Source organism: Phyllobates terribilis, unplaced genomic scaffold, assembly GCF_046119375.1.
Source record: "Phyllobates terribilis strain yellow unplaced genomic scaffold, ASM4611937v1 Scaffold_171__1_contigs__length_4068163, whole genome shotgun sequence".
Classification (NCBI taxonomy): domain Eukaryota; kingdom Metazoa; phylum Chordata; class Amphibia; order Anura; family Dendrobatidae; genus Phyllobates; species Phyllobates terribilis.
In genome coordinates this window covers 816,730-841,208 of record NW_027362931.1, presented here as the reverse complement: position 1 = coordinate 841,208, position 24,479 = coordinate 816,730, and the positions used below count along the sequence as shown (strand labels likewise).

Below are 24,479 nucleotides of genomic sequence, written 5' to 3'. Positions count from 1 at the left end.
AGACTCTCGCTTGCTCACCTGGGAGCACACATCCTCCATCTGCCTTGCTAGCCTACCTGGAGGTTCAGCCATCACAGGTCGTACCTACCCGTTCACCCAGAGACTGCCCCGGTCACTTGCCGTGACCTCCAGCCCGTTCACCCAGAGACTGCCCCGGTCACTTGCCGTGACCTCCAGCCCGTTCACCCAGAGACTGCCCCGGTCACTTGCCGTGACCTCCAGCCCGTTCACCCAGAGACTGCCCCGGTCACTTGCCGTGACCTCCAGCCCGTTCTTCCAGAGACTGTCCCGGTCACTTGCCGTGACCTCCTGCCCGTACACCCAGAGACTGTCCCGGTCACCTGCTGTGACTGCCTGCCTGGTCGCCACCCGCTCCCTTACAAGGACCGCTCCCTTGTATAGTAGCCCAGAGGTTCCGCCTCCCAGACCCGTTACAGGTACTCCTTCAGCATCTTCCAAAACTTTTCCCTTCTTGTCAGAGTACCTCACGAATCAGGGCCTAGGCGCTGGGAGGGTCTGAGAAAACTGTCCCAGACCTTTGACAGTGTTTCCCTGTCTCTGGTTTGTGTCTCCCTCACCTGTACTCCTTGGTTATCCAACAATATGTGACCTCTGCCACCAGCGTTGTCAGATAATTCTTCATCAAGGGCCTTCTGGTACTGCAACATTTTAATAGACTTCTCTGCCAGACTAGAACGTTCTCCTTGTAGCGCGGGTCTAGAAGTGTGACCAACCAATGATTACTGTTGCTCAAAATGCATATAACGCGAGGGTCACGGGAAAGGCAGCAGAACATAAAGTCAGCCATGTGTGCCAGACTGCCAACAGTCAAGACTTCCCTGTCCTCACCAAGAGGACGACTGTCCATGTTCTCCTCCTCATCGCTCTCCCTCTTCTCGGGCCATCCAAGCTGAATAGACGGTATGAATGTGGTGTGGGTAGTACCGTCTGTAGCGCTGGAACCCAGCTCCTGATCTTCTTCACCCAATCCACATTGAGATGAGATAAGGCTGGGCTGTGTAGCATCACCCTGTATAGTTCCTTGCTCCATCTCATTGTGCTCTGCTTGCAAAGCCTCCTCTTTAATTGTGAGCAGCGAGTGTTTCAGTAAGCAGAGAAGAGGAATGGTGACGCTAATTATGGAGTCATCACTGCTCACCATCTTGGTTGAGTCCTCAGTTTTGGAGGATGGCACAGATGTCAGACATCCAGGCCCACTCATCAGCTCTTATGTGCAGAGGCTGACCTGAATACCGATGGGCGTGTTGAAGATGGTACTCAACAACTGCCCTCTGTTGCTCACAAATCCTTCCCAACATCTGCAACGTTGAGTTCCAATGCATGGGCAGTGGAAGCTGTAGCTGACTTTCTAAAATGGGCACACACGCAGTGTACTTTCACAAGGAGCTCGGGCAGATCTGGGTAGGTTTGAGAAACCGCTGAACCACTAAATTGAGCACATGGGCCAGGCTTGGTACGTGTGCGAGATTGCCAAGCCTCAGAGCCTCCACCAGGTTCTGGCCATTGTCACACATGACCATGCCTGGCTGTAGGTTCAGAGGTGAGACCCACAGATCTGCCTGCTCTGTTACAGCTTTCAACAACTCTGCAGCAGTGTGCGGTTTGTCACCTAAGCATATTAGCTTCAGCAGAGCCTGTTGCCACTTGGCCGTGGCAGTGCTTCCAGCTTGCGACTGATGTGGTCATTTCGGATATGCAGGCTGAAGAGGAGGAATAGGTGTAGGAGCTGTAGAATGTGTGGGCAACTCTGATTGACCCAGGGCCCGCAATTCTCAGCATCGGGAGGACGTGTTCCGTCCCAGGGTCCCACTGGGTCCTGGCTTCCACAGTTTTAACCTAGAGTGCCGTCATTTTTGGGATCCCGCTCCTGGAGCATTACAGCAGGTACGTGTTCACACTATTAGAAGTTTGACAGCCTTTTTTCTGACCATGTGTCCCTCCCATTCAGTCACAGGTGGTTTTAACTAGCTCTACCAGCCCATACATTGTAGGTTAAAAGCCCAAGCAGAGACATATTGTCCATACAGGCTTACAGCCCAAGAGTGGCATATCCAGTGGTAGTGTAGCGTAGTTTCCCATCATACGAAGGTGACCTTGTCGTGGTTGATGGGCACACATAAATTGGCCAAATTATGCGCAAAAAACCTTCATTTTTCAAAGTGACACTAGTCCAGATACAATATTTCTTATATTTTCATGTATGGAGTGCCGGAGTTCTTTTTGCAATTGAGATTACTTTTTTCTTCAGAGCACCCGAATAGACCAGTGAGCGACCCCTCTCTTTTTTCTATTAATCATTTTTGGGATCCCGCTCCTGGAGCATTACAGCAGGTACGTGTTCACACTATTAGAAGTTTGACAGCCTTTTTTCTGACCATGTGTCCCTCCCATTCAGTCACAGGTGGTTTTAACTAGCTCTACCAGCCCATACATTGTAGGTTAAAAGCCCAAGCAGAGACATATTGTCCATACAGGCTTACAGCCCAAGAGTGGCATATCCAGTGGTAGTGTAGCGTAGTTTCCCATCATACGAAGGTGACCTTGTCGTGGTTGATGGGCACACATAAATTGGCCAAATTATGCGCAAAAAACCTTCATTTTTCAAAGTGACACTAGTCCAGATACAATATTTCTTATATTTTCATGTATGGAGTGCCGGAGTTCTTTTTGCAATTGAGATTACTTTTTTCTTCAGAGCACCCGAATAGACCAGTGAGCGACCCCTCTCTTTTTTCTATTAATCATTTTTGGGATCCCGCTCCTGGAGCATTACAGCAGGTACGTGTTCACACTATTAGAAGTTTGACAGCCTTTTTTCTGACCATGTGTCCCTCCCATTCAGTCACAGGTGGTTTTAACTAGCTCTACCAGCCCATACATTGTAGGTTAAAAGCCCAAGCAGAGACATATTGTCCATACAGGCTTACAGCCCAAGAGTGGCATATCCAGTGGTAGTGTAGCGTAGTTTCCCATCATACGAAGGTGACCTTGTCGTGGTTGATGGGCACACATAAATTGGCCAAATTATGCGCAAAAAACCTTCATTTTTCAAAGTGACACTAGTCCAGATACAATATTTCTTATATTTTCATGTATGGAGTGCCGGAGTTCTTTTTGCAATTGAGATTACTTTTTTCTTCAGAGCACCCGAATAGACCAGTGAGCGACCCCTCTCTTTTTTCTATTAATCATTTTTGGGATCCCGCTCCTGGAGCATTACAGCAGGTACGTGTTCACACTATTAGAAGTTTGACAGCCTTTTTTCTGACCATGTGTCCCTCCCATTCAGTCACAGGTGGTTTTAACTAGCTCTACCAGCCCATACATTGTAGGTTAAAAGCCCAAGCAGAGACATATTGTCCATACAGGCTTACAGCCCAAGAGTGGCATATCCAGTGGTAGTGTAGCGTAGTTTCCCATCATACGAAGGTGACCTTGTCGTGGTTGATGGGCACACATAAATTGGCCAAATTATGCGCAAAAAACCTTCATTTTTCAAAGTGACACTAGTCCAGATACAATATTTCTTATATTTTCATGTATGGAGTGCCGGAGTTCTTTTTGCAATTGAGATTACTTTTTTCTTCAGAGCACCCGAATAGACCAGTGAGCGACCCCTCTCTTTTTTCTATTAATCATTTTTGGGATCCCGCTCCTGGAGCATTACAGCAGGTACGTGTTCACACTATTAGAAGTTTGACAGCCTTTTTTCTGACCATGTGTCCCTCCCATTCAGTCACAGGTGGTTTTAACTAGCTCTACCAGCCCATACATTGTAGGTTAAAAGCCCAAGCAGAGACATATTGTCCATACAGGCTTACAGCCCAAGAGTGGCATATCCAGTGGTAGTGTAGCGTAGTTTCCCATCATACGAAGGTGACCTTGTCGTGGTTGATGGGCACACATAAACTGGCCAAATTATGCGCAAAAAACCTTCATTTTTCAAAGTGACACTAGTCCAGATACAATATTTCTTATATTTTCATGTATGGAGTGCCGGAGTTCTTTTTGCAATTGAGATTACTTTTTTCTTCAGAGCACCCGAATAGACCAGTGAGCGACCCCTCTCTTTTTTCTATTAATCATTTTTGGGATCCCGCTCCTGGAGCATTACAGCAGGTACGTGTTCACACTATTAGAAGTTTGACAGCCTTTTTTCTGACCATGTGTCCCTCCCATTCAGTCACAGGTGGTTTTAACTAGCTCTACCAGCCCATACATTGTAGGTTAAAAGCCCAAGCAGAGACATATTGTCCATACAGGCTTACAGCCCAAGAGTGGCATATCCAGTGGTAGTGTAGCGTAGTTTCCCATCATACGAAGGTGACCTTGTCGTGGTTGATGGGCACACATAAATTGGCCAAATTATGCGCAAAAAACCTTCATTTTTCAAAGTGACACTAGTCCAGATACAATATTTCTTATATTTTCATGTATGGAGTGCCGGAGTTCTTTTTGCAATTGTTATCTTTTTTAAATCAGATAATTTTTTATTCATTTAGAAAAAAATAATGAAATACAACTTCAGTATAACAATTTTCCATTTTCTTATTAGCAAAAAGAACCCTCAACCCCCCTCCCCTTTTACAGACAGCAATAATCCCTCATCATTATATAAGATATGATCCAATATCCCACAAAACATCCTATAACCATTTCACTGCATTTCGTAGTGTATTCACCGGAATCTTCCCTCCAATAGCATTAATCACACCTTCCATGGTGCCCATAGGTTGTCACTGAGTTTGGCATTTTTCCTTTTGAAATAGATTTTCTCCTCCATCCGCACCACATAATCCACCTGCCTTATATACTCCTGTCTAGAGGGAGGCTCCGGTCGCACCCAATACCTCGCTATTACCTTTCTAGCTGCATATAAGAGTCTGGCAATTGCCAGTTTTGCGATATCATTCCCCACAAGTTCCTCCACATTTCCCCACAAGCAAACCACTGGATTTCTAGGAATTATACAGTGATAACGCCCTTCAATTAGGCCAGCTACTTCAGACCAATAGTTTCCAAGTTTTGGGCAACTCCACATAACATGTAGTATACCGTCAGCTTCTGACCCACATCTCGGGCAATCCGAGGTCTCCCGTACCCCTATTCTGAACATAAAATCGGGCGACCTATACGCTCTGTGAATAAGAAGTAGTGGGGACATTCTGGCGGGTTCACTTAGAGTCAGCTTGGGGATATATTCTAATATGGATTCCCATTTGTCATCCTCAATGGTACCAACATCTGCTTCCCACTTTCCCTTAGCCAAAACAGGATAATTCAGTAGAAAGGTGTGGAGCAGATCCGCATACACCGTAGATATGACACCTGTTTACATCCCCCCATACAAATATAATCAATGACGATGTCCCTTTGAACAGATCGGTTCCTGATTTTCCCTGGCTTAATAAACGCATGTTTAACCTGTGTATACTGATAACTGTGTCTGTCCGATCAGTGAAATTCCTCTTTCAGCGTCTCTAGGGTTTTGATGCTTTGATTATCCATCAGTTGGTAGATGTATTGTACACCCTTTACCACCCAGCCTCTCAGATATCTTATTTTGTAAAATTCACATAGGTTTTCATTATCCCAAATAGGAGTATACGTTGTCAGCCCCACTATGCCTCTAATCTTCTTCACCCTCGTCCACAATTTATGGATTAGGCCACAGGTCAGGTATGACTTGCCCATCTTCCCAAAAAGTCCCGTTTCTAGACCCACTACCAATGGACTCTTTTTAAGATAAAGTTCCAGAACCGCCCAAATAGTCCCATTCCCTGCCCTCTGCTCCCACCCTCTAATATGCTGGGACTGAGCTGCCAAAAAATATACCCACGGGTTTGGTAGAGCGAGACCCCCCTCCTCCTTCGGCCTCTGGAGAGTCTCCATCTTAATCCTAGGCTGCCCTCCACCCCAGACCAGATCTCTAAATATTGCATTAATGTGCTGGAACACCGACCGAGGAATCCACACAGGGGAGTTATGTAAAACGTACAACAATTTGGGCATCAGCACCATTTTAAGAAGATTGGTGCGTCCCACCACCGAGAGGCGCATTTTGCTCCATGTAGATGCTTTATCCTTTAATTTCCCCAGTATCGGGTATACATTCAGCTGAAGGTACTCCTTTACTGGTAATGTTATTGTAATTCCAAGATACTTAAATTCTTGTAGCAACTTGAGTTGTGTACGCTCCACCTGTTCAACATCTAAACTATTCAGGGAGTCTATTTCCATAATATGAGATTTATCCCAGTTAATTTGTAACCCATATAATAAACCAAATCTATTGATAATAGCTATTGCTCCATGTAATGATATCTGAGGGTCCTGTAAGAATAATAAAATATCATCTGCGTACAACGCTATCGTCTCCTCCGCCACACCATACCGGAATCCCCTCACCACGTCTGACTGTCTCAGTACAGCAGCCAACAGCTCTATGGCCGGAGCAAATAACAGCGGGGAGAGGGGGCAGCCCTGTCTGGTTCCTCTAGTCAAATCAAATTTATCTGACCACTCCCCATTTACTCTCAATCTGGCCACCGGACGTGTATATAACAATTTTATCCATGCCAAAAAAAACGGACCAATTCCCATCAACTGGAAAACACGAAAAAGATAACTCCACTCCACACTATTAAAGGCTTTCCGTGTGTCTAATGAGACCACCACTCCATGCCCAGCATTATCAGCGGCCAATTGCATATTAAGGAATAGTCGCCTCAAGTTAATGGCCGTCGATCTATCCGGCATAAATCCTGACTGATCCGGGTGTACAACACCAGAAACCACCCGGCTCAATCGGTTAGACATTACTTTAGCTAAAATTTTAATATCAGCCGGTAGTAAGGATATGGGTCTATACGAATCTGGCTGTGTCCGGTCCTTATCTGCCTTGGGCAGAACCACCACCGTAGCCTCCCGCATTGACTCCGGTAATTCTCCCACCTCCAGAGCCAAAAACACATCTTTTAATTTTGGCAATAGTACATCTCTAAGATGTTTATAGAATTCTGTTGGTAAACCATCTGCACCTGGGGCTTTATTATTTGCCATTGAAGCCAAAGCTTCTTCCATTTCCTCTACCGTCAGGGGGCCCTCCAAGCTATCCCTAGCCTCCTCACTAAGCCCAGATATCTGAGTACCCCTCAAAAATTGGTCTATATCATCTCCCGTGTTCCTTAATTTAGAGTTATATAGGTCACTATAGAAGTCTCTAAACACCCTCAAGATATCTCGCGTTTCAGTGACTAGGGTGCCAGTTGGATCCAAGAGACCATACACAAATCCCGGTTCCCTCTGCGCTGCCGCTATAGTAGACAACAGGTGACCAACTTTTTCACCCTCTTCATAAAAGGCAATTTTTTGGAATTCCCTCTTCTTTTCCCCATTGGCCAGAAATATTTTATCCACCTTTTTTTGAGCTTCCTTCATGTTCTGTTGCGCCTCTACGGTGGGATTAAGCACCAACTCCTCCTCTGCCCCCCTCAGCGCAGCCAATGCCTCTCTTTCCTCCAATCTGTTCTGACTTTTACATCTGGATATATCTTGAATCAATAAACCCCTAGCATAAGCCTTCATTGTGTCCCACACAGTTCCTATGGCTGTACTTCCCATATTGTTCTGGAAGAATTCCTCCACCTCTCCTGCTATTTTCTGAATATCTACCGTTTCCAGCCATACCGGGTGAACCTTCCACTCTTTCCGTCCACCATTCCCACACATACCGAACCTCAGTTCCACCAGCAAGGGACTATGATCAGAGAGTATCCTAGGCAAATAATCAATATGAGTGATGTTTTGGTTAACCAACCCATTTCCCAAGGCTAAGTCTATTCTAGACATAGAACCGTGCGTCAAGGAGTAACATGAATATGTCTTCACTCCCATATGTCTCACTCTCCACAAATCTATCTGGCCCACCTCTGACACATACTTAGCAAAGGGTGTCTCCCGCTCTCCGTCAGTTCTTCCCGGTTGCCTACTAGTTTTTGTCCCAAATTTTAGTCATTATATTGTTAACATCTCCAATCAGCAACACAGGAATCCCTGTCCAATGCCTCGTGAGCTCTATAATCTCTTGCAGTTTTGTCCCAGTAAATGGAGGTGGGAAATACACTGCCACCACACAATATAATTTGCCATAAAGTCAGCAGACTAGAAAAACGTACTGTCCATCTTTATCTATTTTAACCTCAACCTCCTCAAATGGAGTCCCCACATGCACCAAGATGGAAACCCCTCTCGCATATGCAGAATAAGTAGAGTGGTATACTTTTTGAACCCATTTCCTCGCCAGGAGCATAATTTTGTCCCTCATCAGGTGTGTTTCCATGAGGCAGATAATGGAAGGCCCGTGGGCCATAATATTTTGGAGAACAATAGCCCGTCTCTTACGGTCTGCCAAACCACGTATGTTCCAGCTTAACACCTTAACCATACCCGCCATTGTTTATCAGATTCAACTTCTGTGTATATAACCACATCATAAGATGTCCCCCATGCCGTCCGTCCCTGCCCCCCCCGCATCCAACCCCCCCTCCCCCATGCCCCAAACCAAAACTCCTCTGACCGCCCCTATCTCCCCCAAACCACCTCCCAATTTGTCGTTCCGTTCTCTCTATCCGAGAGTTGGTGAATGAAACCGGCCTATTCCACCAACTATCTTCCCAAAGGCCTCTCCCGCCTTATGAAAAACATATTATATAAAAGGTATATAAACTGTATGCACCACCAGTACGCCGCTCCAGTCCATGATCAGACTTGTATCCTGCAACAAATAGTTAAATGCAACCGAAAAAGGATAATTATAAATCACATTCACAAAACCACAATCTCCCTCTCTTCAGCCGTCCTTGTGCTCTCGCACTCGTCTAGAATTCTTTTCAATCCAGTCCAGAGCTTCTTCCGGAAATTGCAGAAAGTGTCCTCTACCCAGTGCAGCCAGTCTCAGCCTGGCCGGACACATCACAGAATACGCCGGTCCCATGTCTCTCAGCCTGGCCGGATACATCACAGAATACGCCGGTCCCATGTCTCTCAATTTTTTCTTTACATCTCTATAATTCATGCGCATTCTTTGCACCGTGGGTGAATAGTCTGAGTAGAACGAGATATCTTGTCCATCAATTGTTAAATCCTTGATCTTCCTCGCCGTACGTAAGATAGTGTCTCTGTCCCTGTAATTTAAGAGCCTAGCCAGCATGGCCCGGGGGGCTGCTCCAGGAGGCTGGGGTCTCAGTGGGATTCTGTGAGCCCCTTCTACAACAAAGACCTTTGACAGTTTATCAGTTCCAAATTTTTCCAGCAGCCATTTCTCAATAAACTCTGTAGGGTTTGATCCCTCTGATTTTTCCGGAACCCCCATTATCCTGACATTGTTACGTCGTGACCTGTTTTCCGAGTCATCATTTTTAGCAGTGACATCTGTTAGTTGCTTGTCCGGCTTTTTCTGAGCAGCTTGTAGAGATATTATGGTGTCCTCCGCCGTGCTCACTCTTTCCTCTACCTCTCCTGTGCGGACAACGGCTTTCTGCATGGCAGCTTTAATGTTAGTAATTCCTGCTTGCACACCCGTAACCTGCTTTGACAACTTTGTAAGCGCCTGTTTGCAGTATGACACCACAGTGAACACATCTTTCAGGGTGAGTTCATCCACAGCAGGGTCAGCAGAAGACTCCATATTTTTGTCCTGCACCTCATCTCCAGAGCCATCAGCCGCACAGTCTCCTGCACCCACAGTATTCTCCTGATCCTCCATACCATCTTCTGCCCCAGCCTCCCTTTCTGAAAGTCCAGCACTGTGTTCACCCACTTCCACTCTTGCAAACCTCTCAAGGCGTGCAGCAGCCGACGTCCTCCTGGAGCACGCCGCATTCTCTCTGGCCGCCTCCTCCTGAGTCTCAGCGCCATCTTGGCCCCTGCCCCCTCTACCAGGGCCAGTATCTCGCTGCCTGGTGCGGGTCATTACTTCTTTCCTGCTCGTCAGAAACGCTCCCCAGGGCGGCAGGAGAGCTTCTCACAGGATCCGGCGGTGTCTGAAGGGCTCAGCGGTATACCGGGTCGGCGCACACAGCGACGGTCGGCGAGAGAGCACCGGAACACGTCTGCCTACATCCCTGGCTAGGCCATGCCCCCAATGTGACGTTATTTTGATTGTCTTTTGTATTGGTAGTTTAATCATGTGATGTCAATCTTGAATGGTATTGGTGGGTCTTTTATATATAATCATGCATGTTCACTCCATGTATAGCTTTGATCATGTTTTCAGGATTTAGTATTGCACAGGTAATGGGATTATTGCCTGTGCAGGTGATGTAAATATCACCTGTGCAATACTAAGGAAATCCTGAAAACATGGCCTGTTGGTGGGCCTTGAGGCCTGGAGTTGGGGAACACTGCACTAATAGATAAGCTATTGGTCAGCGACCAAGTGTGAATAGGTTTGAACACACAACTGGCAGACTTTAAATGGAGTATAATATCTGTCACGTTCCCAAAAATGTCTGGATTATTACCGCAGTAATATCTGACCACCTGAGATGATGGACAAGTTTCTCTGCTTCCACAATACAGCAATGCTATTAACCCCTTTACAGCCTGTGGCCTATTAGTACGCACCAGGCTGTAACCCCCTTTTCAACCGGGCACATGTCTGCTGATTATTACAGCTGACATGTGTCCGCCACAGCCGCGGGTGAAAATTGCGATCCACCTGCGGCTGTTAACATGTTAAATGCCGCTGTCAATCTCTGACAGCGGCATTTAACATTGCCGCGCCAGAAGCACATCACTTACCCCGCCCAGCCGTGACCCCGTCACTTGATCGCAGGTCAAAGATGCGTGAGCATGACAACCCTGGGTCTGCAGCAGACTCCAGTGGTTGTCAAGAGCTGATCGCTATGAGCGCCACCTAGTGGTTGGTGCTCATAGCACAGGAGCAGTTCTGCTGCATAGAGGTGATCTGCTGATCCCCTGTATGTAGCAGAGGTGATCAGACAAGTGCTGCTTCTAGTCTCCTATGGAGACTATAGAAGCATGCAAAAAGTGAAAAAAAAAATGTTTTTAAAAATATTAAAAAATTTAAAAAATATAAAAAGTTTAAATCACCCCCCTTTCGCCCCATTCAAAATAAAATAATAATAAAAAAACACATACACATATTTGGTATCGCCACGTTCAGAATCGCCCGATCTATCAATATAAAAAAAAGAATTAATCCAATCGGTAAGCGGCATAACGAGAAAAAAATTCTAAACACTAGAATTACGCTGTTTGGTCGCCACAGCATTGCAATAAAATGCAATAACGGGCGATCAAAACATCGGATCTACCCCAAAATGGTATCAATAAAAACTTCAGCTCGGCGCGCAAAAAATAAGCCCTCACCCGGCCCTAGATCCCGAAAAATGGAGACGCTACGGGTCTTGGAAAATGGCGCCATTTTTTTTTTTTAGCAAACTTTGGAATTTTTTTTCACTACTTAAATAAAAGAGAACCTCTACATGTTTGGTGTCTACAAACTCGTAATGACCTGGAGAATAATAACGGTGGGTCAGTTTTAGGATTCAGTGAACGTGGTAAAAAAATTTTTTTAAAACAATCTGTGGTATTGCACTTTTTATGCAATTTGACCGCACTTGGAATTTTTTTCCCGTTTTCCCGGACACGATATGGTAAAACCAGTAATGTCGTTCAAAAGTACAACTCGTCCCGCAAAAAAATACGCCCTCACATGGCCATATTGACCAAAAAATAAAAACGCTATGGCTCTGGGAACAAAGGGAGCAAACAACAAAAATGCAAAAACGGAAAATCCCAGGGTTGCGAAGGGGTTAAAATCAACCAAATCTGACTGTATGCTGCTAACAAGCAAATGGAGCAGTAAAAATGGTGTATTATATTGCTTTCACCAAAATTATCAGGATTAAGAGCAATAAGAATATTAGCCCTGATATCTAGGACTATGGATATGAGTAACAGCAGCAGAAAGAACATGCAAAGGATCCTATTGTGTTGTATACGCTCTCCACAAACTCTGCCTGCCTAACTCCTGCTATCACCAGGATTAATATTCAGTAGCATTAGTCCTTAGAAGGACTGTTACTGTAGATTTGTAATGCTGTGGAATACCTCACTAAAACAACCGCCAATTCTCTCCCTCGCTCAGCAGCACCTCTCCCTACACTGTCTGATTCCGGAGTGACTGTGACGAGCATGGCGGCGCCAGGTCTTATGTAGACCCAATGACGCTATGCGGCCAGCCAATCACTGTAATGCCACAACCAACATGGCTGAGGCATTACCGTGACTGGCAGGCAATCTCTGCAAGTTAATTGGCTGTCTAAATGTCTGAACAGCACCAAACATGCAGGGCGAGGACTCAGGCTCCCGCCCAAGCATTCCAAATTTGCTCACCGAGTACCAAGCATCTCGAGCACTGAGATGCTCGGGCGAGTACCAAATCACTAATCAACCTTACTTTCATGTTTTGATTCTAAAAAAAATTCTATGGAATTCAGTGTTGGCAAAATTTTAGAAATTGTTCTTGTGTTCAGTGAGATATTAAATAAAATTTATCAAAAGGGGTGTACTCATTTATGCTGAGCAATGTTTATTAAAATTGATGAAACACAGAGAACATAATTACAGTTTCTTTCCTGTTTGACTACTCATGTTTTACAAGATATGATTTATGTATAAAAGATTTCCCACATTCTGAACATGAATACGGCTTCTCTCCTGTGTGACTTCTCTCGTGGCTCAAAAGACTTGATTTTTTTTGTAAAGCATTTCTCAAAGTCAACATGAATACGGCTTCTCTCCTGTGTGAATTCTCTGATGCATAAAAAGTTTTGATTCATCTCTAAAGCTTTTTCCACATTGTAAACAAGAAAACGGTTTCTCCCCGGTGTGAATTCTTTGATGCCTAACAAGATCTGATTTACTTCTAGAACATTTCCCACATTCTGAACATGAATATGGCTTCTCTCCTGTGTGAATTTTATGATGTTTAACAAGATCTGATTTACTTCTAGAACATTTCCCACATTCTGAACACGAATATGGCTTCTCTCCTGTGTGAGTTCTCTGATGTTTAATAAGATCTGATTTACTTCTAGAACATTTCCCACATTCTGAACACAAATATGGCTTCTCTCCTGTGTGAGTTCGCTGATGTTTAATAAGATTCCCTTTGACTGTAAAGCATTTCCCACATTCTGAACATGAATATGGCTTCTCTCCTGTATGGATTCTCTGATGTGTAACAAGATGTGATTTATTTGTAAAGCACCTTCCACATACTAAACATGAAAAAGGCTTTTCTCCTGTGTGAATTCTTTGATGTTTAACAAGCACTGAATTATCTATAAAACATTTCTCACATTCTGAACATGAATATGGCTTCTCTCCTGTGTGAATTCTCTGATGTGTAATAAGACTCCTTTTATCTGTAAAGCATTTCCCACATTCTGAACATGCATACGGCTTCTCTACTGTGTGGATTTTCTGATGTCTAACAAGATGTGATTTATTTGTAAAGCACCTTCCACATACTAAACATGAAAAAGGCTTCACTCCTGTGTGAATTCTTTGATGTTTAACAAGCACTGAATTGTCTATAAAACATTTCCGACATTCTGAACATGAATATGACTTCTCTCCTGTGTGAATTTTCTGATGTTTAAGAAGATCCCCTTTATGTCTAAAGCAATTCCCACATTCTGAACATGAATATGGCTTCTCTCCTGTGTGAATTTTATGATGTCTAATAAGGCTCCCTTTATCGATGAAGGACTTCCCACATTCTGAACATGAATATGGCTTCTCTCCTGTGTGGATTTTCTGATGTGCAACAAGCTGTGATTTATCTGGAAAGCACCTTCCACACTGTAAACATGAAAAAGGCTTTTCTCCTGTGTGAATTCTTTGATGTTTAACAAGCACTGAATTATCTATAAAACATCTCCCACATTCTGAACATGAATACGGCTTCTCTCCTGTGTGAATTTTCTGATGTTTTGTAAAACTCCCTTTATCTGTGAAGGACTTCTCACATTCTGAACATGAATACGGCTTCTCACCTGTGTGAATTTTCTGATGTTTTATAAGACTCCCTTTATCTGTGAAGGACTTCCCACATTCCGAACATGAAAATGGCTTTTCTCCTGTGTGAATTCTCTCATGTATAACAAATTTTGATTTACTTGTAAAGCATTTCCCACATTCTGAACAGGAGTATGGCTCTTCTCCTTTGTGTTTTCTTTGTATTAAACAATCTGAGCTTTTAGTAAGTTGCTTGTCACACTGAAATCTTGTATCTGTGTCACCTGGAATTGTGGTAACAATGTGAGATTGCTCAGGAGATGATTCCTCATGATTAGGAGGATTATAAGAAGGTGAAGTGCTGTGAAGTCCAGGAGGTGCAGGAAGGGTGATGAGGTTTCCTCCATTAGAGTGCTTCCTGATATCTTCTTTTTTACAATTTAGTGATAAACCGTTATTCTCACAAGGATTTCCTGTAAGGAGGAAAGATAGATTTGTTTTAAAGAAAAAAATCATATCCAAAGAGATTTCTAAATGTATTTTATGGAGCTCACAATGAAGACCCTCGTCAGTGAAAGTACCGGTAATAAGGAAGACAACTACATGCCATAACATTAACACAATGACGGGTAAAGTGAAGGCGGCCCTACATCCAGGAGCAGTCGAGCTCCAGCCACCGTAATCAGGTCCACAGCATGTATAAGAGCATAATAGGAAACCTTAGAAGACTGCAATAGTGCTGAAGGTACATTAACCCCTAAAGGACCAAGATACTTTGCTCGTTATGTGGGTTAATGACCAGGCCTCATTTTACAATTCTGACCAGCATCACTTTATGTGGTAATTCAACGTATCCCACTGATTCTGAGACTGTTTTTTTCGTGACAGATTGCACTTTATGTTAGTGGTAAATTTTGGTCGTTATTATTTGCCTTTAATTATGAAAATATAAAAAAAAATTGGCAAAAATTTTTTGAGTATTTTGCAATTTTCAACCTTTGAATTTTTATGCCCTTAAACCAGCGAGTTATATCACACAAAATAGTTAATAAATAACATTTTCCACATGTCTACTTTACATCAGCATCATTGATGAAACTTGTTAGGAAGTTAGAAGGGTTAAAAGTTTATCATTTCTCATTTTTTCCAACAAAATTTACAAAACCATATTTTTTAGGGAAAACATCACATTTAAAGTGACTGAGGGTCCTGTGATAGAAAATACCCAAAAGTGACACCATTTTAAAAACTGCACCCCTCACAGTCCTCAAAACCACATTCAAGAAGTTTATTAACCCTTTAGGGGCTTCACAGGAATTAAAGCAATGTGGAAGGGAAAAGTATTTCCACAATAATGTTATTTTAGCTCCAAATTTTTAATTTTCAGAAAGGTAGCAGGAGAAAATGGACCATAACATTTGTTGTACACTTTCCCCTGAGTATGTCAATGCCCCATATGTGGAGGAAAACTACTGTTTGGGTGCACAGCAGGACTCAGAAGGGAGGGAGCGCCATTTGAAGTTTGGAGTACAAAAGTGGCTGATGTAGATAGCGGACGCCATATCGCGTTTGGAGAGTCCTTGATGTGCCTAAACAGAAGGAACCTCACACAACTGACCCCATTTTGGAAACTAGACCCCTCAAGGAATTTATCTAAAATGTATGGGGAGCATTTTGAAACCACAGGTGCTTCACGGAATTTTAAGAAATTGGACCGTGAAAGTTAAAAAAAAAAAAAAAATTTCCCCCAAAAATGTTATTTTGGCCACAAATTAATAATTTTCACAAATAAATTATCTAGGGGTGTAGTGAGCATTTTGACGCCATATGTGTTTCACAAAATGTTATACCATTGAACGGAGAAGACACAAAAGAATAGCTGGATAATTGGGGGTGATAGCTGGACAAGGCGGTTGGGTCGAGGGATGGCTTTTTGAGGATGGGCGTGATTGAGGCATTTTTGAAGGCAGCGGGGAAGGTACGAGAAGTTAGTGATAGGTTGAAGAGATGGGCTAGGGATGGGGTGAGTGTGGGGGTGAGGTTGGGGAGGAGGTGGGAAGGGATGGGGTTGAGTGCACATGTGGTGAGGTGTGATTTGGAGAGGAGACGAGTAAGGTCTCTTTCCGTGATATTGGGAAGGGAGGTTATAGAGGTAGGGAAATGGTGTGGAAAACAAAGGGATTGTGGTAGTTGGGCAGTAAAGACTTGCCGTGTTTGGTCAATCTTGTTTTTGAAGTGTGTGGCAAACTCCTCAGCAGAGAAGACGGAGGTCGGAGGGGGAAGTGGAGGGCAGAGGAGAGAGTTAAAAGTGTTGAATAACTGTTTGGGGTTGTAGGACAGGGAAAATATGAGGGTTGTGAAGTAGGCCTGTTTAGCAGAGGTGAGTGCTGATTTGAATGTGAGTGTTGCTTGTTTGAATGCAGTGAAGTCATCTTGAAAATGTGTTTTCTTTCAACGCCGCTCTGCTACCCTGGATGCTTGATTGGAGCTGTTTAGTGAGGTTTTTATGCCAGGGTTGCCTATTGACTCGTCGTGCTCTGCCATGCATAAGAGGGGCAACCGAGTCAATAGCTGATGCGAGAGTGGCATTGTAGAAAGCAGTGGCGCTGTTTGTGTTGTGGAGTGAAGATATGGATGTCAGTGGTAGAATAGAGTCAGAGAGTGTGTGAGTGTCTAGATGTACAAGGTTTCTGAGGGGGTGTGCTAGTTGCTGGACATGGGTGACAGATGACCAGGACAGGGATGAGAAAGTGAGTAGATGGTGGTCAGATAGGGGAAGGGGGGAGGTTGTGAGGTTAGATAAGCAGCAGAGTCGGGTGAAGATCAGGTCTAGTGTGTGTCCGTCTGTGTGGGTGGCTGAGGAGGACCACTGAGTAAGTCCAAAGGATGAAGTAAGTGACAGGAATTTGGATGCTGTTGACTGGCAAGTGTCAGTGGGGATGTTGAAATCGCCCATGATGATTGTAGGAATGTCAGCAGAGAGAAAGTAAAGAAGACAGGTGGCGAATTGGTCAATAAAGGCAGTGATCGGGCCCGGAGGTCGGTATATCACAGCCACTTGGAGGTTGGAGGGAGAGTAGATAAGGACAGAGTGGACTTCAAAAGAAGGGAGAATAAGGGAGGGTAGAGGGGGAGTAGGGCCAAAGGTGCTGATGTTAGAAAGGAGAAGACCCACTCCTCCACCATGTCTGTCACCAGGGCAAGGAGTGCGGGTGAAGTGCAAGCCATCGTAACACAGCGCAGCAGGGGAGGCAGTGTCGGAAGGTGTCAGGTAGAGGGGGAATAGGGCCAAAGGTGCAGTTGTTAGAAAGGAGAAGACCCACTCCTCCACCATGTCTGTCACCAGGGCGAGGAGTGTGGGTGAAGTGGAGGCCACCGTAACACAGCGCAGCAGGGGAGGCAGTGTCGGAAGGTGTCAGCCATGTCTCTGTGATGCCCAGGAAGGAGAGACTGCGAAAGGTAAAGAGGTCGTGGACAAAATGGAGCTTGTTGCAGACAGAGCGGGCATTCCAGGGTGCTCCAGAGAGAGGGAGCATGGGGGTGGGCATCATGGGCACGGGTTTTACATAGGAGAGGTTGTGGTAGTTTGCAGTTGGTTTGAAGCGATAGGTGGGGGAATTGGTGGAAGGTGCAAGCTGTGGGGGTCCAGGATTGGGAGATATGTCGCCAGCAGTAAGGAAAGGGAGAGAGAGGGAGAGCAGGTGGGAGAAGGAGAGTGTCCGGCTTGTGTTATGTTTTGGTAGGATAGACCTGAGGTTGAGGAGCAGGTCTGTAGATGAGGTCAGGTGGGGAGGTAAGAGGGAAGGAGAGATGATGATTTGGTTAGAGGGTGCTGGGGTTTGGGGATAGCGAAGCACAGTGAGGATTAGTGGGGCAAAAACAGTAAGGGTGTATGTTAGCATAATGAATGTTAAGTGTGAATGAGAAAGAGAATCTAAGTACAATTAATAAATAGTTATTCGTACATTCTGGTCACTTCTGGCCCATTTCTGGCATATTTCATTTTTAGACCCTTAAAAAGCGACCCTTTAGAAACCAGACCCGTCTGTGCCAGACTTGGCTCACTTGATTTATGGAGCTCTGAACAGCACATGAGATGGCTCAGGTGAGCAGGAGCCGCAGGAAGACTGCTCACAAAAGCATGGGTGGAGTGGTGGTGTGGGGGAGTAATTAGGACACCTAGGCTAAATGTATTCAGGAAACAGACAGTCAGGGACCAGTGTGTATTGGGATCAAAGGATTGAGGTGATGAACGTGCACATGGGATCAAACATACCAAGGACAGATAGAATGAAATTAGCAGGGATCAGTGGATACACAGCAGATATTGGATGCAGGGAACACACCGGGAGACAGATACATACAGCTTGGAAAAGACGGTCAGATATGCAGCGTGAGGCAGCATATAGCGAGCGCTACTTGACTCTTGGAGAAAAATTTTTTTTAGAATAGTTTGCGGACTCCATATATGGAGCCCCTAAGTGCAGAAGAGCAGAATCCCCCCTCAAGTGATCCCGTCTTGGAAATTACACCTATCTGGGAATTTATCTACAGGAGTAGTGATGAATTTGACTCCATCGATGTTTTTCAGAAACGAGCAGCAATGGATGTTGCAAAGTGAAAATGCATATATTCCATTATAGTGCCTGTGAAGACCCGCGGTCTTCCATGGGTGAAATGCTCCTCAGACAACACAGGATGAGGATAAAACACCGTGGCAATACTTTACTGAACCACAAAGAGGACAATAAACACACAGAACAGTCCCAGCAAATACCTAAGATGGTACAACATTACACAGTCTCACCCTTCCTTCTCCGCCCAAATGGGATGGAACAGCTGCGAGTTTGGAAACTTCCATGGCCGACTACCTCAACCAGTGGCTTCCTGGTTCTGGTGGCTCCCCACAGAGACAAGGTAGCGGTAAGCTTAGGAAGCTAGTAGTCCGTCAAGGTACAAGGCCAGGTGACCCGAGGGTCCCACCCTGGCTTTTCCGAGAGTTTCCATGGGGCCAGATGACCGGTGGGTCACAATCTGGCTTCTTTGAATGTCTCCATGGGTTCCAGGCGACAGGTGGGTCCCTCCCGGCAACTCCAAACAACATATCCATGGGGCCAAGTGACTTCATCGTCCCAACCTGGTCTCCCCAAATGTATCCTTGTTCTCTGATGGTCAATGGAGCAGAGATCCGTATCTTTCCAGTCAGGGCTGATACCCTTATGCTGGAGTCATGTAGAATCCAAATCTGTGTCTCTTTGAATGGAATTGCCATGCTACCCATCTACTATCCTGAAGGATGTCTCTCATTCTCCTTTCTGATTCTCTGCTTCAAGACTAACTACTACAGAAGCACATGTCCCTTAAAAGTAGCTACAGTTGTCTGTGCAATTACACATTCACAGGTAAGGTGTTAGGGAGGGCATTGTTTGAGCTAATCAATTTACATAGTTGGTCTTGTAAATAAACATCTAGTTGCCTTTTAGTGCAACATGTCTTTAGCAGAGTAAACATCCTTGTTTCCAAAAAAATAGAAGTTAATATTCAGGGTAATACAAATACTGGTCTGTTCTTATTGACCAGGCACATAAATACACAAACATTTACAAGTCAACACAAAGATAATAGTGTATTAATTTATTTATTTTACTCACTTATATAGTTCCATTAATTCCACAGCGCTTTACAGACATTATGGGCACTGTCCCCATTGGGGCTCGTAATGTAAATTCCCTATCAGGATGTCTTTGGAATGTGGGAGGAAACCAGAGAACCTGGAGGAAACCCAAGCAAACACAGGGAAAACATACAAACTAATTGCAGATGTTGTCCTTGGTGGGAATTGAACCCAGGGACCCAGCGCTGCAAGGCTGCAGTGCTAACCACTGAGCCACTGTGACTTAACAAATCTAATCGTCTGGATAATTAAAATTTTAAGCTGTATCGTCACAGCGCCCATAAGATGTAGTGCCCAGTACACTGTAGCGCCCGGTATATTGCAGCGCCTAGTACATTATGCTCAGCTTGTGCTTCTGGAGACACGCACCCTGTAAATTAAGTGGGCTCTCCTTGCTACAATAATGCCAAACATGAGGATGCTAAGGCTGCATGCACACGATGTGTTTTTCATGCGTTTCCGCTACGGAATTTCCGCAGCGGAAACGCATCAAAAACGCATGGTAATCCGCACCCCATGGTCCCCAATGGCATTCCGCAATGTCAATGCACATGCTGCGGATTTTTCCGCAGCGTTTCTGCAGCGCTCATAAATCCGCAGCATGTTCATTAATTTTTTGGAAGCGCCGCCATTGACTTGCATTGAGACGCATAGAATCCGTGTCTGTACATTTGTACAAGCGGATAATATGCGTTTCAATGTGCGGATGGTACCCAGTTCTGGAGGAGAGAAGACTCTCATCCAGACCTGGGTACCAATGTACCTGTAAAAAAAAGAATAAAATAATAAATAAAGTTATGTTCACCTGTCCGGCGGCCCCTGCAGCGCTTCTCCTTCCAGGACCTGAGATGACGTCGCGGTCATGTGACCGCAGGCTGTCTCGCGAGATGCCGGCAACCAGGAAGGAACCAGGAAGGAGCGCAACAGCACACACGGCGGCATCGGGGGTGAGTATAGCTTTATTTTTTTATTTTTAAGGTCACACTGTATAAATCCATGCCGTTTGCATGGATTTATACAGTGTGACCTAGTTGTCAAGCACTTTCCAAGTGATGCTATCGCCTGGAAAGTGCTTGTCAGTCCGCATACAGAAACACATGTGTTAACGCACGTGGGTACGCATGTGAATCCGCATGTATTCCGCATGTATTCTGCAGGAAAAAAGCATGCACAATCTGCATGCGTTTTTTCTGCCAGGGAGATGCAGAAATGCTGCAGAATTTTTCTGCTTCATTTCTGCATCGTGGGCACATAGCCTTACTTGTGGTTTAAGCGTACTGTGGGACACAGGAGGAGAGGATACTTAGATGAGCAGATTTTGCTGGATTTCATTAGGTGGGAGCCACGTCACATAATGTGGACACCCTATGTTTTTGTTAATATGATGAACCAGAGTGGGGACTTGTTTTTCGTGGGTTGAGTAGAAGCTTTTATTGGTGGCATTCTGGGGTACAGAACATTTTAGATCACATTTATCCTGCGCTCTACGCAGAGCATTTACATCGGGGTTTCCATCTAAATCTACAAAATACGTGATTCAGATGACACCCCCAAGGGATCCATTCACTATAATGTGGCAGCAGAGTTACTCTGGACACGGTCAGGCCTCTGTTCAGCTGTGTCCATCTTTTCAGAGATGCACAAAACTGTGCTAACGGCTCTTTTACGCACGCTGAAAAAGACGGAGAATGCCAAATCCAGGTCAGACTGGGTCCACAATGTCTCCATCTGCCTCATTACAGGGAATCTTCTGCAAAAGGTTCTGTCTGGATCACAAGGTCAGTCATTTATATGGTAGCACGGGACTTGTGTAACAAAAATATGGAAGTAATATTAGAAGTCATATAATTAGGAAAATTAAGAATTTGATTCCTAAATCATCAAAAACAGGTGTGAAGGCGGCCCCGTTAGTCATCGGTGCACAGCCGGACTCTACAGGAGCAGCCGCGTCATCACCGGACTCTTCTGCTGTGATGTGGACAACGGATAAAGCTTCACTGCACCGGAGACTTCACACGATATCACACACCGGTCATTATTACATACCTGTGGAAACATCTACAGGAATCTCCTCCTTCCCGTCACTCACACACGGCTGATCCCTCCTCGTCATCGCTTCTTCTTCTGTCTCGTCCTTCACTTTATTCTTAGTCGGATCTTCCTCCTGATATATCAGATGTAACAATCAGCGCAATACAAGAAACCACCAAAATCTGTGACATCTATGACCTCGATCAGAAATGTCCCCCCATATACAGATCCGGTACAGGGCTCAGCTCCATCTACCTGATGACCCTCCGGGACATTGTGATTCTCCTCTGGACAGTCCTGGGGATACAGAGGACGGGGACATCTCTCTGGTGGATTTCTCCTCCTGGATCCATCTGTGGAGACACAGAGACTGAATACATGACCTGCCGTGTATCTGTCTATATATGAGACTCGTCTCTCAGAACCAGTAACTCTATGTTTATGTATCAGGGAATAAATTACATTGTTGTGATCCTCACCACCGGTACCGAGGTCCCAGCACATTGTGGGCCTCAAGTACGAAGTGATAATCAGCGAGGCCAAAGCCTAATGCTCTCTGCTCTGCACTCGGAGGATGAGGACCCTGAGGAGAGGGACAGAGAAGACCCTCGTCAGTCAGATGAAGGAGCCGTACTAAGAAACACAACTTCGCCAAGATTCATCTCCACCAGGGATGGAACCAGAGGAGCTGGAGAAAGCTCCACATTTCCATCCATCGGTTTCTTCTCTCATAATTCACTGTATGGAGATTGGGGGAAGGACGGTGACCATTTACCAGTGATTGTATTTTGAGAGCCAAAAAGACACGAGTTAATGCGTTTTTATTCCTTTTTAAATAGACATAAATCTCCGCATCCACCTCGATAGAAACACTAAAATAGGCAGCAAGTGCTAAAAAGTTCTGCATTTGTCTCTGAAGGAGGAAAAAAGGGCACATGTACGACTGACGGATGAAGTCACAGAACCCGGAAGGACGGTGTTGTGAGGAGCACCCGGTACACAGCGGTTAGTGCCCATCAATGTGTAGAAAGGACAACTAGAGAGCCGGCACCGGGGTCATGGGCGCTTACTGATGCACACGGGGAGCCAAGGAGAGATTGTCTGGTCCGATGCCACAGAATCTTTTTAACCCGAAAAATATATTCAAAAAACAAAAAAACAGAAGTTTGGAATCGCTGTACCTGTTCTGACCTGGAAAATCGCCACAAGGTCGTTCTTACCGCCCAATAAATGCAGAGAAACAAAAAACAAAATATAAATGTGGAATTGCGTTTTTTTTTTCACTAACTGTCTCACCGCAGGTGGATTTTTTTTTCTGATTTCAGCACATTATATGGTAAAACGCACAATTTGTGCTGCAAAAAAAACACAAGACCTCAAACATCTGTGGATAGAAAATAGAAATGTTCTGGCTGATGGAAGAAGGAGAGGAAAAAAAAAAATGAAAAAGAAATGGAAATTTTCCCCAACAGGATGGGGTTGAAACATTGATATTGACTCCTAGGATTGCTGCCTCCTGTGGGTGGCGCTAGAGACCCCGTTCTCTGCATATCTTATTTCCCATGGGGCATTGCATGGCCTATAACTCTCTGTACTCAGAATCTCCGCTCTCCTCCATGAGACACATTTCCCCCTATAGAGAGGAGTGCGCAGTGGTCCGACCTTCTCCTCCAGTGCGGAAAGTTCTGTGCTTCTCCGCCTGCAGAGCGAGTGGTGAATAGACGCGGGGGCCGAGAACTGCTGGAGCCTCCATGTCCGGCTCTGGGGGGTGATCGGCTCCACCACGCTCCATCTTCATGTCAGGACTCGTGTTTCGGGGTCTGAAGGACAGTCCGGTGCCGATATTTATCCAAGACTTTGTGCTCAGTACGGAGAAAGTGATTTGTCACAAAGAAGAAGAATGAACGGAGGAGACCAAGGAAGATCACACAAGTGTCAGCCAAGAGGGAGGAGCCGGACGCCCGACCACGACTGATGACGACATTGAGCCTGCACCGATTCTGAGGGACGGACGAGCGACAGCAGATTAGGGGGAAAATCATCAGTAAATTAACCCCGACTCTGCTGAGTAACAATCCACGACAGACTCAGATACCGAAAGATCTCACAGGAGAGAACGGACAGAAGCGCTGGGACATCTGCAGACAAAATGTGACCGATGCTCTAAGGAAGGTGAAAGATTCTGAAAGAAGCCGCCGAGGACGAAGACTCAAGACTGATGAAGACGACAGCGGAGAAACCGCGACTCACAGATCAGAAGAGAATAATCAGGGAATGAAAGCTGTGAGAAAATGTAGAGAACACCAGAGCAAGTCTGGAGAAAAATCATCTATTATAGGAGGAGGCCGAGAGACGTCATCACATCCCCCGGAGCCAACAAGAGTCTCCTCTCACCTGGTGATGTCAGAGGCCGGAGCTCCTCCATCATCACCTCCTGGTACCGATCCTGGTGTCCTTCTAGATACTCCCACTCCTCCATGGAGAGATAGACAGCGACGTCCTGACACCTTATAGGAACCTGACAACAACGACACCGTCATCACCCAGAATCCTCCAGTGCTGTCCTGTATAATGTCCCAGCAGTCACCTCTCCGCTCAGTAGCTCAATCATCTTGTTGCTGAGCTCTAGGATCTTCTTCCTCTTCCTCTCATGTATCGGGGGGTGCGGGGGAGGCCCTGTGATGGGGTCCGGGCTCCACCC

The 24,479-nt window shown here is 45.2% G+C and overlaps 1 protein-coding gene across 1 annotated transcript; it reads right to left on the bottom strand.

The window, feature by feature from the left end:
* Positions 1-12,813: 12,813 nt before the first annotated feature.
* On the bottom strand, positions 12,814-24,272 carry LOC141212371 (uncharacterized). Its single transcript, XM_073664923.1, has 4 exons — positions 24,173-24,272; positions 22,034-22,131; positions 21,794-21,911; positions 12,814-14,546 (listed from the first exon to the last, which is right to left on the bottom strand). The coding sequence occupies exons 1-4, from the start codon at positions 24,255-24,257 to the stop codon at positions 12,829-12,831; spliced, it is 2,019 nt and encodes a 672-aa protein (XP_073521024.1). The 5' UTR covers positions 24,258-24,272; the 3' UTR covers positions 12,814-12,828.
* Between the last annotated feature and the right edge of the window lie 207 nt (positions 24,273-24,479).